We start from the raw sequence: 14535 nt of genomic DNA on the forward strand, positions 1-14535 counted from the left end.
TGCGGGCGAGGCGCCGGGCGGCGGTGCGGGCTTTTGTTTCTTTGTGGGGCTCCCAGTGCGGTGCCATTTCGGGACGGTCAGTTTCCGGTTACTCGTGGGGATTTTTCACGAAAATAGCATCAAATCCCCTTCACGCATTTAGGAAAGAGCCTTCCAAACACTTGAGATGGGCTCTTGGGAAATGGCTGCTGTCAATGTCCAGCTTATTAATATACTAAAAAAAATAATTCCTGGGTTCTACAGAACTGCTTTTAGGCCCGCTTGCTGGTGCCACAAGGCTTCCCTTCTGCTGGGCAGGTCTCCCATGGGAATGTCCCCAGAGAAGCAGTGGCCTTGGAAGGGACAATTCTTGGGATGCCGCCCCTACTGCAATAGTCTCTCATGAAAGCAGTTTATTCCTCTGCTATTAAAACAACTTCTTCTCCACTTTCCTTGACACTGGTCAGAAAGAACACTATTAATTGAGGTTGGGCTAGATAACTTGGTATTTTCTGGAGGCTTCCTGGAGGAGGGTGAGGGAAGAGCGGCAAAATGTGTTTTGCTGCCACCACACAACTTGTTTCTATTGTCAGAACACTATGAAAAAATAGAAGTATGCTCCATTCTAGAAGCTAGGCAGTCCCTTTAACAGGTTTTCCTGTTTTTAAAAAGCGTGCATATAATTTGTCATCAGGGCATGAAGGAAAACTTGCCTGTTTGTTGGGGTTTTTTTCACTCTTCTGACGCAAATGTGTATAATTACTGCATTGCTTTCTGTGGAAATTCACTATGTAGGATAAATGTGTTTTATACAAGCATTCATAATTTGGGTTAAATGAAATATGTCATCCCTATGTGAAGTCTTAGTTAATTCACTTGCAGGAATTTTTATTGCTTCTTTTGACTACAGCTTTCAAGTCTTTCTTTTTTAAGATGAGTGGGTAGGAAAATCAGAGAATCAAACCAGATTTTTTTTCCTAGCTTTAGTTAAGTTGTTCTAATTCAGACAGTAACCTGGTTCCAATTTCGTATGTTGGAAAATTGTTATTTGACTGTGTTAGAAGTGTTCAAAAATTATAGTGTAGAAAATTCTAAGATGATATTTAGTTTTCTTCCTACAACACAAAGACCAACTAAAGTTGTGTATGATGCTGGGTCTAACAGCCTAGCTTCTCTTTTCCTATTTTATACAGGAAATGGACAATGTAGTTGTAACCCTTGAATTTTTTTTTGTTATAACAGTTATTCCCTTTCTTAGAGAAAAAAAAAAAAAAATCAGTATCATTTATATTGTGGCAGTTGTTCTTTCTGGTATTCTTTTTCTCTAAAAATGCTGAAATTCCTTCAAATCATAAAATCTCCCTGTTGAAAAAAGTGATGGGTATGAGATGGAGATACATTAAGATACAGGTACTACAAATGAACATTTTCCAACTGATTGCTTACTTAAAGTGTGAGATTTTTCAGCCCAGCACCACTTTCACAGTTTTTGATGCTTCTATAGTAGCTAAACTGAGTGGGAAGATACAAAACTGTATTAATTTAACTAAAGTAGCTATTAAAAACCAGTCCTCTAAGTTTATATAGATATGTAAGGAACTCCTGTGCAGACAACAGATTGAGAAGTGGTATGCTGATGCTAATTAATTAAAAACCTGTTGAACTATGTTAGAAACTCCTTTATTTCCATCATGTCCCCATCTCCTTTCTCCAAATGTGTACATAGACATACAGGGAAAGAGTCTTAAGAAGAAGCTAGGGTAGCTCAGTTGGAAGGAAAAATGAGAGGAGTGTCTGATTCTGTCTTCATGCAAATTTTATCCAGCATGTTCAATCATCTAAAAAAACTGATGAATCAGACCTTTCTGCTTTTTCCTGCCCAGATAAAATAGTGCCTTGTCAAATGCAACTAACAGGGAGTAGGTAGATTGCTCTTCTTGTTTAACATCCATATGTGAAACTGAATGCTAATGATTTCAGCTGCTTTTTTGAAGTGCGATGTTTCAAAATGTTACAGAAGCAAAAAAGTTTATTGGTAAATCCCTTCAGCCAGCACGACCTGTGCATCAACTGTCTTCTAAACAAGGTGAGTAGCACGGCTAAGGTGCAGTTCACGTTACCAAAGTTTGGGTTATGTTTTGGGAAGTAACAAGGATGTGTAAGGTGTCTTGTTTTGCTTTGTTTTTAAATTACTTCATTAAACTACAGCGAGAAAACACCTTGCTGTGTGTTGATCTTAGCACATCATTTCTGTGATAAAATCTGAATTTAAACTGTATTAGATTTATGCAGAGCTCTTTGGTGCTGCTCTTCTAGCTTGGCATCTGAAATGTAGCTTCAGAAAGCTGGATCAGGCTTCTCTGTTAAATTTGGATTTCTTAGGGTGACTGATCCTACTATTGAAAACATAAAATACACATAATTTAACAGATTATTTGGGTTTTATTGCAAGTGCTGATGCCTCAGGTACAGTACACTGCACTGCATTGTTCTTATCTAGCTTTCACACAAATTCAAAACAAAAAACCCAAAAAACTTCAAGAAAAAAAATCATGCAGTATTTATGTCAGGTGTGAATATTTTGCTTTAATTTTTAAATTTCTATAGATTAAAGCCTAGCTATTGCAGTACTACAGTTGCTATTGTTAAGTTAGAAATTTTTGTTCCAGCAGAAAGTCATCAGCTGTGCTGATGTGGACTGAAGCTAAGTGACATCATAAACTTTTACTTTGTATGAAATTTATGGAAGAAACGGAAAAGGGGTCCTGTGGTGATGTGGAGCTTCTAAGTTGTGAATAAATGCCTGTAAAATCTCTGTGCAGCAAGGAATGTTCTTGGGGCAAGTATCACAAAATAATACTGTGGTGTCTATTGAAATTATTTTTTCTTAATGTTTTATGCTCACCAGCATCACCCATTGCATTAAACATTCGGACTGAATTACCCAGCAGCACTGAAGTATGTTTGCAGAGTAAGGTTAACTGGGTGAGTATTGAGGAAATATATAATTATTTATAAATTGGAGGTCAGCAGATCTGTTGAGTAACTAAATGAAAACTGTTCCAGCTCGGAGTGTCCTTGACTCTGAATGTTTTAAACCAGCAGTGTCAGAACTGTTGAAGAGAATTTTGAGTTTCAGGAATGCCTTTCCCTGGTATTTGCATGCACTAATAGCTGAAAAATGCAGCTTAGGAATTTAAGATTCTTACAAAAAATCTGTGTGGCATTTCTTTAGTCTTCCTGAATTTAAGTCAGCTCTTTTAAACTTAGAGTACATGTATTCTGTCTTCACTTATTATGTGTAAATAATAAAATTAGAAATTTTTTTTGTTGTTAGCACATGTACAAATTCATTTGAGACAGCAAACATCATAAAACTTTATGCTTTATTGCTAGGAGTGCTTGACTTTGGACATGGTACAAATATGTTTTTCAGACTTGAAATTGGTTGTAGCTGTTTGCTGGAAGATGAAGTTTGAAGTCTTCCAAATGGAATGCTTCATGTTTCATAGCCTGCTTCATGTTTCATAGCCTGAACTTTCTGTTGATTCTGATTTGAATGTTTTTTCAGAGTGTTGATAAATGGGCGTTTTTTATGAGAACAAGTACCTGTTCCTTAATTTTTACTTTATTTTTTTATTATTTTAGAAGAGTTTCAGTAATCCAGTAAGCGTTCTTTATTGCATTAAGCTTCTGCAAGCTGCCTTTGACTTTAACATTAAAAAAAAAAAGTTAAGGTCTTGGGAGCCTATCTTTGATCCAACACAGGGAAATTAACACCCTTGTCTCTTGAGCAGTAATTACTGAAGAAAACAAACTACTCACTTTTAAATAAGCCTCTGGTCATCAGTGCTGTAAAATTCAGTTTCATCAGTATTTAGCTACATGTAGCTGCACTTTGCCTTTGTTTGATATAGGTATAGCTGGGTTTTTTTATATTTTTTTAGCTTTTTCTTTAATGTAGCATATGGAAAAGACTTTTTCAATAAGACTTGACCATGTCCTTTCTGCTAAATGAAAGAATCCAAGTCCATCCTTTTGGCTTTAAGAAAAGTCCTTCCTGCTTTTATTATTCCCAAATGTAGCAGCTTGTGGCTGTGTTTTAGGTGGGATAATAGAAAAGAAAGGGATAATTGTGTTCTTTTTAAAGACTAACAGTAGAACTGTAAAGTTCTGTATAAAAATATCTCTCAAATATGTTCATCTGTATTGTCTTATTTCTTTATTGTATGTAATCAAGAGTAACATTCTTCTGGTTCAAATTAAACTGTACTACAACTGTTACTTTTACCTAAGAAACATGTATCCTTGTTTTAATATGCTTAAAGGAAATAAGCTTCATAACTTTCCTTCCTATCTTAGTCATCTGAAATGACTGAAGTGAAGATCTTAACTCAAACTATGATGCTCTGTCAACCAAAGCAACATGAATCAGGAGAAAAAAAAGGTAAAATACTGCATGTGGAGCTGTGTCAGGATTTTATTTTCTGGATGAAGGACAACTGAACTTTGAAGTGATGTGGGCTGCACTTTATTTTTTCTGATCAGCCAGTGCATTGATAGTTTGGAGAGCAGTATGAAACTTTCCTGCTTTTCACATAACACTCTAGAGAAAGTGTAAAAATTCACCATAACTGAGGTAGAAAACTTCCACTGGTAGAGCTGCTTGCATATGGGGATATAACTTAAAAAAACCCAAACAATCCCAACAAAGCAAACAAACAAAAAACCGCAGCCAGCTCCCTGAAAAATAAAAAAAAAATCTTCACACTAAATCCTGGGTTTGTATGGATTGTATGTGTGTGTAGAAGTGCACATTTGAGTTGCATCCTTTACCCTGCTGCAGGGCTCAGTTGTGGCACACATACTATTGAATATAAACAAGTTAAGAACTCAGCATTTTGGCTTCCTTGTCCTGCTCTTACTATGGTGGTTCTGAAATAATAGTATTTGGGTGGTTAGATATGAATTAACTTTTTTTTTATGATTAATCCTGCACTATTTGTTTCTGTGTCAGTACTGTCCTTAAGGTTTGCTCCTTATGCTTTTCTCTCTGTACTGCCTGCCACTGTACTCATAGAGAAATGGTTGTTTAACCAAGTCAAAATTATGCTCCTTTTTTTCACTAAGGGATAATCTCAGAGTTCAAATGCATTCTCACAATACTTCCCTGCCCTGCTTCCTACCTAATTCTTCATTTTTAAACATGTCACAGAAACTGCATCAGTTACCCAGGTTAGGTCACCAGTTTATTGAGACAATTTCATTTGTCTGTGTCTGCCTGTAATCAGGCATCCATCTGTAATTTCCAATCCTTAAGTAATCTCTGAAGATGTAGTTTGTCCTTTTGCTATTTGTACTCAAAATTTGAAAGAATTCTGTTAGGTTTTAATGAGGCTTTCATATTTTTGTCAGTCTGAGGTTACCATCTCACAGGTTCTTGGGCATTAGTTTGGTTCTGTTGGGTGTTACTGACTTAAAAATAAGTCTTCCATGTATCTTCTTTAAAGCTCAGGCTCATTTCTTCTATTTTTGATCTTGATAAATAGAAGAGAGTTCTGTTCTTTTGATCTAGTTAGATGACAGACTTGTCAAGTTCTGTCCATTTAGTGGTTTCTTTCTGCTGTTTGTCATCGATTCTGCTTGTGGTGAGTAGAGATTGTTTTGTTCTACAAGATCTTAAACAGCTTCTCATCAGATCCTGGTCTCTTGTATAATCCAACCCTTTGGATCATTTTCAGTGGTTACTTGCTCTGTGATGCCTCTCTGAGTCTGCTCCACAATTCTCCCCATTGTCAAACTTTTTCTCACACTTGTTTTCAAAGGACTTTTGTTTGTTTGCTGATAGTTGTAATCTTTTCCTTCTGAGTTGCACAACTTTAGAGGTCCTACTATTCAGCTACTTCTTATAAATAAGTCTTTTGTTTTCTTCTTTTTTTTTTTCTTGTACAGTAACATTTCTTCTAGAGCTCTGTTTATATTCAGCTGTACTTTAAGTTCCAGATAATAATTTCTATTTCTATTTAATATCTCTTCAGTGGTACTGTGCTTTCAATTATCTGTCTCAGCAGTTCTTAAGTGCAGCACGGGGTTTTCATGGGCCCACTTCTTGAGCTTTTCCAGGGCTCTCTGGATGGTATCCTGTCCCTCAGGCGTGCCAACTGCACCACTCAGTTTGGTGTTACCTGCAAATTTGCTGAGGGTGCCGTTGATCCCACTGTCTGCCATTGCTGAAGATACTCAATAGAATTGGTCCAAATATGGACCCCTGAGGGATCCCATTCATCATTCACTGATCTGCATCCAGACATGACCACTACTCTTTGGATCATAGGATGGTTTGGATTGTAGGGGACTAAAATTTCAAGTTCTAACCCCCTGCTATGAGTGGGGACACCTGCCAGGAGACCATGTTACTCAAAGCCCCATCCAGCCTGATGATGAACACTTCCAGGGATGGGGCATCCATAACTTCTCTGTGCAGCCTTTTCCAGTGCCTCACCATCCTCAGAGTAAAGAATTTTGTTCTCCTGTCTAGCCTAAACCTACTGTCCCTCAGCTTAAGGCCATTCCCCTTTCCCTATCACTACATGCCTCTGAAAAGTCCCTCTGTAGCTTCTTGTAGGCCCCCATCAGGTACTGGAAGGCTGTCCCAAAGTATCCCAAGAGACTTCTCCAGGCTGAACATCTTCAACTATCTAAGCCTGTCTTCTTAGGGAGGGTGTTCCAACCCTGTGATCAGCTTAGGCACTCTCCTCTGCACTTGTTCCAACATGAGATCAGATGCAGCTGTCCAACCAGTTCCTCATCCAGTGAACAATCCCCCAATCTAATCCACATCTCCCCAATTTAGAGAGAAGGATGTTGTGGGGGATTGTGTTAAAGGTCTTACAAAAATCATCTTAATAGGTTTTTAATCAAAGGGAGGTAAAAAGAAGACATAAGTTTTCAAGTATGCTTGTATTCTTTAAACTGTTTTTTTTTCAAAGTTACCCACGTGCCCTCCCTTAGGTTCACCAGTTACTGCATCATTTGTGTTCAAAGGCAGGAAAAAAATCTGTGTCATCGTTGATATCAGCTTCTCTCTTTTCAACATCCCACAGTCTGAGAAGGAAAAACTGTTGTCCATCAGGTGACAGTGTAACAATCTTGCAGGAAGCCCATTATTGCTAAAGCAATATGCTTCTTTGTCATCAAGGACCAGAGATAAGGTTTGTTCTTTGTTTGCCTAATTCCTTTCCTCTTGTTTCTTGCTTGAGAATATTGGCTTAAAACCAGATATTGCTAGATATACTGTATCCAAAGCTATGCCATAGCAGACATAGTGCTATCAACTTGAATGAGAAACCTACATGTTCTGAGCAAAGGCTCTGACACTTGTTGATCCAACATAATCCCTCAAAAGTATTTCACTGCTATTAATCTGTTTGCCATTTTGCATACAGCAGATCTTGTCATTACTTTTAGGTGTTGAAAGACATTTAACTTATTAGCTCCAAGAAAAGAGACACCCTGTTTTTGTTATCTGTCACTTAAAAATAGGTGCCACTTTGGAGTGAGTTATAAACAGATTTTCTTGTGGGTTTCAAGACCAGTTAATGGTGTTTCTGCTAATTAGAACAAGATACAGGGAGTCTGTCTGTTGTAAGGTTGGATTCAGCTTTTTTCGTCTTTTGTGTTGATTTACTGTGTCAGTTTGATACAGGTAAAGTGAAATGCTCTGTAATTTACTTCAGAATTTCCTGATGCAAGATATGACCTAAATTACTTCTGTTTTTAAAATTGATTTTTATATTCCATGTGTAGCATTTCTTCTATAAGTTACAAAATAATTTTTCTGAATTTCCAATCTTAATTCCTTAAACAAGAATGTTAAACTTAGTGATTTTCTATATTCACAGAAAGGATCCAATACAGCAGAGATTTCCTTCTGAAGCTTTCAAATGTTTCTCTCTCTCAGAAGAAACCAGAGTTTCTTCCTGATCATCCAATTGTACTTGAAAAGCCAGTAAGTGCATTCTTTTGTGGTAAATGAAGTTACAAAATCATTCATGGAAGTTTTGATAAACCATTTGACAGGAAACATTTACCTTCAAAATGGCCTGTCAAATTGGTAAAACCTTCAAAGGACAGATTGAGCAATTCAACACAACTTTTGTATGTAACTTCTCCAGTTGATATTTGACATCTTACCCTGAGTATTACCCTATAAAGGGAAAGAGTTTTAAATTTGTTTTCAGGAAAAAATCAGGTATGTTTTCATGTTTTCAAAATAGAAGAGAACAATCTTGATACATTTCCAGCTTGGTAAAAATCTTAATCCACTGTTTGAGGTGTTCATGCATCAGTGTCCACCACAAAACCATTAATGAGCTCATTGCAGTTTGTATTATCATTATCTTTGGTCTTTGGTTTTGGGGAGAAATTAATAGAAATGAATGTGAAGGATATCCATGTGTGCTACCTTAATGTTTGTGATGAAATAATCCTCAAAAACTTCATATGCTAGGAAAAAACATCTACTGGATCATATTCTGGACCCCAAGTGTGGGAAAAGCTTCTGTGTAAACATCATATCAAATTAGGCTACATAACTCGGCTGCTTTTGAGACCATTGGGATGTAGTTCTGCTAGAAATAGGATTCCTATTATGGAAAAGTATGTCCACATGGTTACTTTGTTGGCCACGTTTGGAGGCATTTTTAAACTTTAAAAATTCTGTCCTTTGAAAAAACAAAAATTAACTAATATATGATCATAATCACCTTTCCCTGATCTTTTTATATCTTTCTATTTGCCCTCAAGATGAAAGCTTTCTTTGTTTGAAAATCTGCTTTCAGATGGGGAAGTCTCAGCTCTTTAATTTCCTAACTTTCTCCCCTCTCCCACCACCTGGGTTTCTAAAAGTGGCAAATTTTGATAATTTGTGTGCTTTCAGATGTTTACATTCCTAGGAAAAAGGAGGGTCCCTATACAGAAATCACTGAGATCACCTAGTTCAGCCAAAATTCTGGGCTATTGATTGGTCATGTCATCTGTTTTTCTGCACAGAAACCAGAGGAATTGATGAGATCATGTGTAAATCAAATAATTGATGCTTAAAAGTGGCAGAAGGTGGCCTACAAATAAATTTCTTATGACAGACAATCCTACAGTGTCAGTGAGCTTGTATTTTGGAGCAGGGGGTTTTCAACAGTTTGCTGCTGAGCTGAGTATTCAGACAGTTCATGCCTATCTAAGACTTTACTAGTTCTGAATTTTTGAAGCCACTGCTGAAGTGTGTGCCCATTTATGAGTAAAAGTTGTATTGTCAGATGAAGAAAACTTCCTAGAATGACTTGTTAGAAGGAAGATACAGTTACGGTTGGTGGACTGTGGACTGCATTTGTCCCAAAGGACACTGGAGGTTTTTTCAGATGTGGGGATCAGGGCTCAGCATTCAAACAGATGTCAGTACTGTTAGTGCTTGACACACAATAGGAAACTTTTAGATGAAGTCCCTATGATTTATGAAAATAGAACTGTTTGCTATAATAAAAAAAGTTCCAAATTGTGAAATGGATGTGGAGTAAAAAAGAGTTATGAGCAGACTGAAATGAAAACTCTAAGTGATCTCTTATAACGGAAGTAATTTGAGGGTTGGTTTGTCTCACAGGTAAAGAACAAGCCTTTCATTGACATCTGCAAGAAGTGACATGTTGTTTGGAAGATCCAGAGTCCGTCACTGAGGGAGCTACATTTGATGTAGGTCTTCAAGATTTTTGAAGGTACTTGGGTGCCTGCAGATGGAAGTACGACCCTGTGAAACCTATGAAAATGCCTGTTTCTTCCTGTAATTGCCTGAATGCTTTAAGAGACAAACCTTTAATTTGTAATGCCTGAAATGGCAATATGATTAAAGTGAAAATAAATAATTTTGCATATTGGTGTGGCAGAATTTTGTCATTGAATTGTTTCTGTTATGTAGCCAGATGTGCTGCCTGACCATAAATTCTAAATAAATACTTGACTTGGACCTTTTGATTGCTCCTAACTCCCTTCCTCAAGTAAAGATGGAACAAGTACCGGCTGTGTCAATTCTCAGATGTCTTAGGGTGTCTACTCCTCTAGTAGTAGAGGTTTTTTATTAGGCTTTTTTTTTGACAAATCTTGACTTGTTTCTTCTTAATTTGAAATCTTCATCTTGACACAAGATATTCTTTAATATCTTGTGGATACCCATACCTTTTTTCAAGGTATGAAGTATCTTATTAGTAGTAATTTCACTAACAAGGGACATTTTCTCTCATCCTGCATCAGAACAGGAGACCTGCATATGCATTGTATTCCTTAAAGTTCTTTGTAAATAATTGTCCTGTGTTCTTGACTTTGAAAAGTGAAAGTCAAGGAAAAACTGAGGAATAAGACAGATTTTAATCCTATGTCTTATATGGGTAAATGGGTGTACCAATGTAGAGTTAATTCTCTCTTTTTCCCTTCAATGAGTCTGGTATCCAATACTGAAGTGGAAAGCAGTAGTCCAAGTACTTCCTGAAAGCATCCATCAGTTGACAGGCATCAATAACAAATATTTTGTATGAATATAATTAACTTATAAATGTCTATTTTGACCCATAATAATATCATTTGGGTACTGCAGGCAATTTTTTACCCTCTGTCACAAATGATAACGAAAGCTAAATGAGGATGTGTTAAATGGCAATTGCAGTAATGCAAAAACTGTCAAGTTGCACTGGATTGGCACTGGCTTTCTTTTCCTGAATGATGCAAATAAATCTTTTTGTTGGTTAGTTTTTAATCTCCGGGAGTTTCTTAGAGTGAGTCAAATGGACCTATTTTCCCAATATGTTGGGGAAACATATTTTCAGACAGTTTCTGTGTGTAGCTCTCAAAACTCCTAAGTGAAACTTCTCAAACTTCTTGTGTATGATTCATCAAAGTGTTTTTTTACTAGTATATATACAAAGTGGAGTAACTCTTACAAGAATATAGGACCTGTTACAACTTTTTTCACCCTTCCAGCACCTAATTGACATGAAGTTCTAAAGCAGGTGATTGTAAGAATGATTTTAATACATTTTTCACAGTGAAAAGAAAAAATGTCACAAACCTTAGTGTAGTATGTAATTTTTAGGGGTTTTCCCTGATTCTGTGTCATATGTCACTATTTCCTTTGTTGGTAGGTCAGTAGTGACAAAAAAACCCCATGCTATACAGTAGCTTAACATCTTGGCATACTAAAAACAGCAGCCAACTTGTTCAGAAGTATGTGTAGATTTACTTTGATTAAGACAACAAACCTTTAAACTTATACTGATGTCATTTGTGAGGATAGTTTCAGTGCCCTTTTACAAATTGACAGATCTGAAGGATCTGGATCATGTCAATAAAGGAAAGCCTTGGACTTTGGTGTTAAAAGCATTCACTTTCACTGAGTTACTGTGAGAGAGATAAGGGTGAAATTTTTCTGTAATATGGGCACATAAATTCAGATGTGCATGTAACCCTCTCTGACATCCACATTTGTGTGGAGAACCAAGACCTCATGAACTTTATTGGCAAAGGGCTTGATTCAGTTGCTTAAAGGTAGGCATCTGGTGTCATCTGAGAGTCACCTGGAATTGCAGCCCACATGCTGCATGGGCCTGCCATGAATGACAGACAAACTACAGCTAACACGCGTCATCCTCAGCTGGGAGCTGGAGACCAGCTGGGCTCCTCTACTGTAACTCACGTGCACTACATTTGCCTTTGTTCAGACAAATAGCTCACCTCAGAACTCAGCTGATAAAATAGGAACCTATTGAGCTTCGACCTTGTGATTTCTGGAACACAGGACCTTACTGCAATGAAGACTTTGTAGTTGGAGTTCCCCCTTTTCAATTACATATGATAACTTTTTGCTGAGAAGAAATAAAACTAAACGAGATGGTATTTTATTGAACATGGCATTTAAGTTTCTTTTTGGGTACTGTTTGTAAGCTTAGACTGCTAAATGGATGGAGAGAGTGGTCATATAGCATGTAGAGTTTGTCAGCCTGCTGTGGAGTTGTGAGGTTACAGTGGTTGCTTGCCCATTCTTGGGCAGGAGGGCACACCTCAGATGCAGGAGACATGACTTGCTAGGGAATCAAGTATTGCTACTTCCAGGTCTTACAGCATCACAGAATATCCTCAGCTAGAAGGGACTCAACAGGATCATTGAGTCCAGCTCCTGGCCCTTAGACTGAGTACACTTAGACTCAAACCATGTGCCTGTGAGCATTGTCCAAATGCTGCTTGAACTCTGTCAGGCTTGGTGCTGTGACCACTGCCCTGGTCCAGTGTTCCTCCACCCTCTGGGTAAAGGACCTTTTCTTATTGCCGAACCTCAGTTTCCCCTCATACAACTTGATGCCATTTCCTTGGGTCCTGTCACAGGTCACCAGAGAGAAGGGATCAGTGCCTTCTCTTCTCCTCATGAGGGAGTTGCAGACTGCAATGAGGTCTCCCCTCAGTCTCCTCCAGGCTGAACCAAGTGACCTCATCCACTCCTTGTTTTGGTTATGCCTGTAGGCCCTTCATGATCCTCATGGCCCTCCTTTGGGCACTTTTAAATAGCTTTACATGGCCCTCCTTTGGATATTCTTAAATAGCTTTATATCTCTTTTATATTTTGTGCCCAAAACTGCCCCCAGCACTTGAGGTGAGGCTGCCCCAGCTCAGAGCAGAGCAGGACAATCCCTCCCTTGCCCTGCTGGCAATGCTGTGCCTGATGCCCCCCAGGACAGGGTTGTTCCTCTTGGCTGCCAGGGCACTGCTGGCTCACATTCGATCAACCAGGACCCCCAGACCCCTGAATGTGAGGGCAGTCTGGCTCCACCCCTGTCACCCACTGATGACCAGGTTGATTGAGCTGACCCAGCTGGCCCAGGGGGTGTCCACTTCCCCCTCAATGCTCCATGTGCATCCCTACCAAAGCTGCACCCTGGTTGAAGAGGGTGATCTTCCCCATGGAGATGGTGCTGTTCATCGCTCAAGGGTATGCAGCAGCCCTGCCCCCTGCTAGAACCAGCCTCTAAACAAGCTCAAGGTTTATGGTTATTTATATTGTAACTGCAGTTTCTCTAATGATTTTGCAGTGACCTGCCAGAGATCCAAAGAAAATATTTCCTGAGTGGTCAGAACATAGAGGTTGTGCAGTGTTCAGTGTGGGGATCTACAGTGATGAGAGATAGGCAGATATGTTTCCTCTTGGGAGGGTAAGGGCTAAGAGTCTGTAAGAGGAGATATTGTTGCCTTGTTTTGTCATGAGCAGAAAATATGCTGGGGGAAGTTCTGCATTAGCACAAAGAGTTTTCCCTATGTTTATTCTTTTCATTAATGACTTACAGCTTCTCTGCAGACATGTATGAACATGTGTGTTCCGGTTCATACTTCTTTCTTTTGTAAAAGGAGAACACAGCAGCATTAAGTAATGGCTGTTTATTAATGCAGTAATAAAACTTTTCACAAATATTTAGTCATACATTCAAGACACACTTTTCTGTGACAGTTTGGACTGTCACAGAAATAAATAGTTTATCATAGTTGTCTTATTTCAGTTTTTAGAAAGCATCATTTCACTGAACTAGTCACAAGAAGAAAAGGTAATAAATGCAGTTTTCCAGATTTTAGAATGGATAAAGTGGAACAGATTCCATCCATAATAACAAATGTTATCATAATTTCACTTGTACACTGCAATATGAATATTAGTGTAATGAAAGGCAATACAACATTAACATTACTTGGAACCACAACTTCTAGTTGTTATTGAGGACACACCACAATGCTGAAAGAGAACAGAGTTTATTTATATTTTTAGCATAAATTGCATTTCTTTATTGACCTCTGGTAAAAATTCTAAATAAAATACCCATAATATATATAATTAAATGCTTGTTTATATATGCAGCTAATACTGGTGAGAAAAAATACTCAGGATACTGGGAGAGCTGAGTCTAAGTGGTGGGAGGGCTTTATCACAATAATTATATCCCTTTTTGATAACATCCAAAGAAACATTTATGTGTCGTAGGTGCAGCTGCGTAGAATTAAGCGCCCTGAGAGCAAATCAAATAAATCCTCAGTCCTGTGCTGCTGTGTGTGTCAGTTTTTAACCCAAGCTCTGTGTTCCCTGGGTGGTTGTGTTAGCTTTAATGACTTGCTTTCCTAGTGACATTATTCAAATCTGGTGGGTTTTTTATGCAAGTCTAGGAATTAATAACTTTTTGTCCTCAAAAGTAGGAGAATTGATGGGCTTGCAAAATGTCATTCCCATAAAAAGTTCTGTAATTACCAGATTATAGGCAGTGCTGGGGTGAAACCAATTTGTATTTCTTCCCCACAATCTCTAGCCTTTGGCCTTTTGAAATGGAACTTTATGCAGAGAGGAACCACAAGATTTATGGAGAGAGATGGAAAGGAAGAAAAGGAATGGGGACTGTATGTGAGATGCCAAATGCTCTTAGTAAAGGAGTGTACTAGGCTACGTAGGTGTCACACTACACAAATTCATTAACAGAACTTATTTCT

General features: G+C 38.1%; 2 protein-coding genes across 2 annotated transcripts in view; one reads left to right on the forward strand and one right to left on the reverse strand.

Moving 5' to 3' along the window:
- Window positions 1-1977: 1977 nt before the first annotated feature.
- Window positions 1978-9673, forward strand: C1H8orf88 (chromosome 1 C8orf88 homolog). The gene is made up of 5 exons (XM_059490689.1): window positions 1978-2065; window positions 2888-2964; window positions 4342-4426; window positions 7881-7987; window positions 9635-9673. The coding sequence occupies exons 1-5, from the start codon at window positions 1978-1980 to the stop codon at window positions 9671-9673; spliced, it is 396 nt and encodes a 131-aa protein (XP_059346672.1).
- A 4090-nt stretch (window positions 9674-13763) lies between these two features.
- The window catches only part of NECAB1 (N-terminal EF-hand calcium binding protein 1), a 53758-nt gene continuing 52986 nt past the window's right edge, over window positions 13764-14535 (reverse strand). The window contains 1 exon segment of the mRNA XM_059471298.1: window positions 13764-13792. Coding sequence (XP_059327281.1) covers window positions 13764-13792 — 29 coding nt within the window.

This window comes from Ammospiza nelsoni, chromosome 1, assembly GCF_027579445.1.
Source record: "Ammospiza nelsoni isolate bAmmNel1 chromosome 1, bAmmNel1.pri, whole genome shotgun sequence".
Lineage (NCBI taxonomy): Eukaryota > Metazoa > Chordata > Aves > Passeriformes > Passerellidae > Ammospiza > Ammospiza nelsoni.

Coding starts and splice junctions, on each gene's coding strand:
- C1H8orf88 (XM_059490689.1), top strand. CDS start 1,978: ATGTTTCAAAATGTTACAGAAGCAAAAAAGTTTATTGGTAAATCCCTT. Junction 2,066..2,887: donor TCAACTGTCTTCTAAACAAG/GTGAGTAGCACG, acceptor TATGCTCACCAG/CATCACCCATTGCATTAAAC. Junction 7,988..9,634: donor CAATTGTACTTGAAAAGCCA/GTAAGTGCATTC, acceptor TTTGTCTCACAG/GTAAAGAACAAGCCTTTCAT.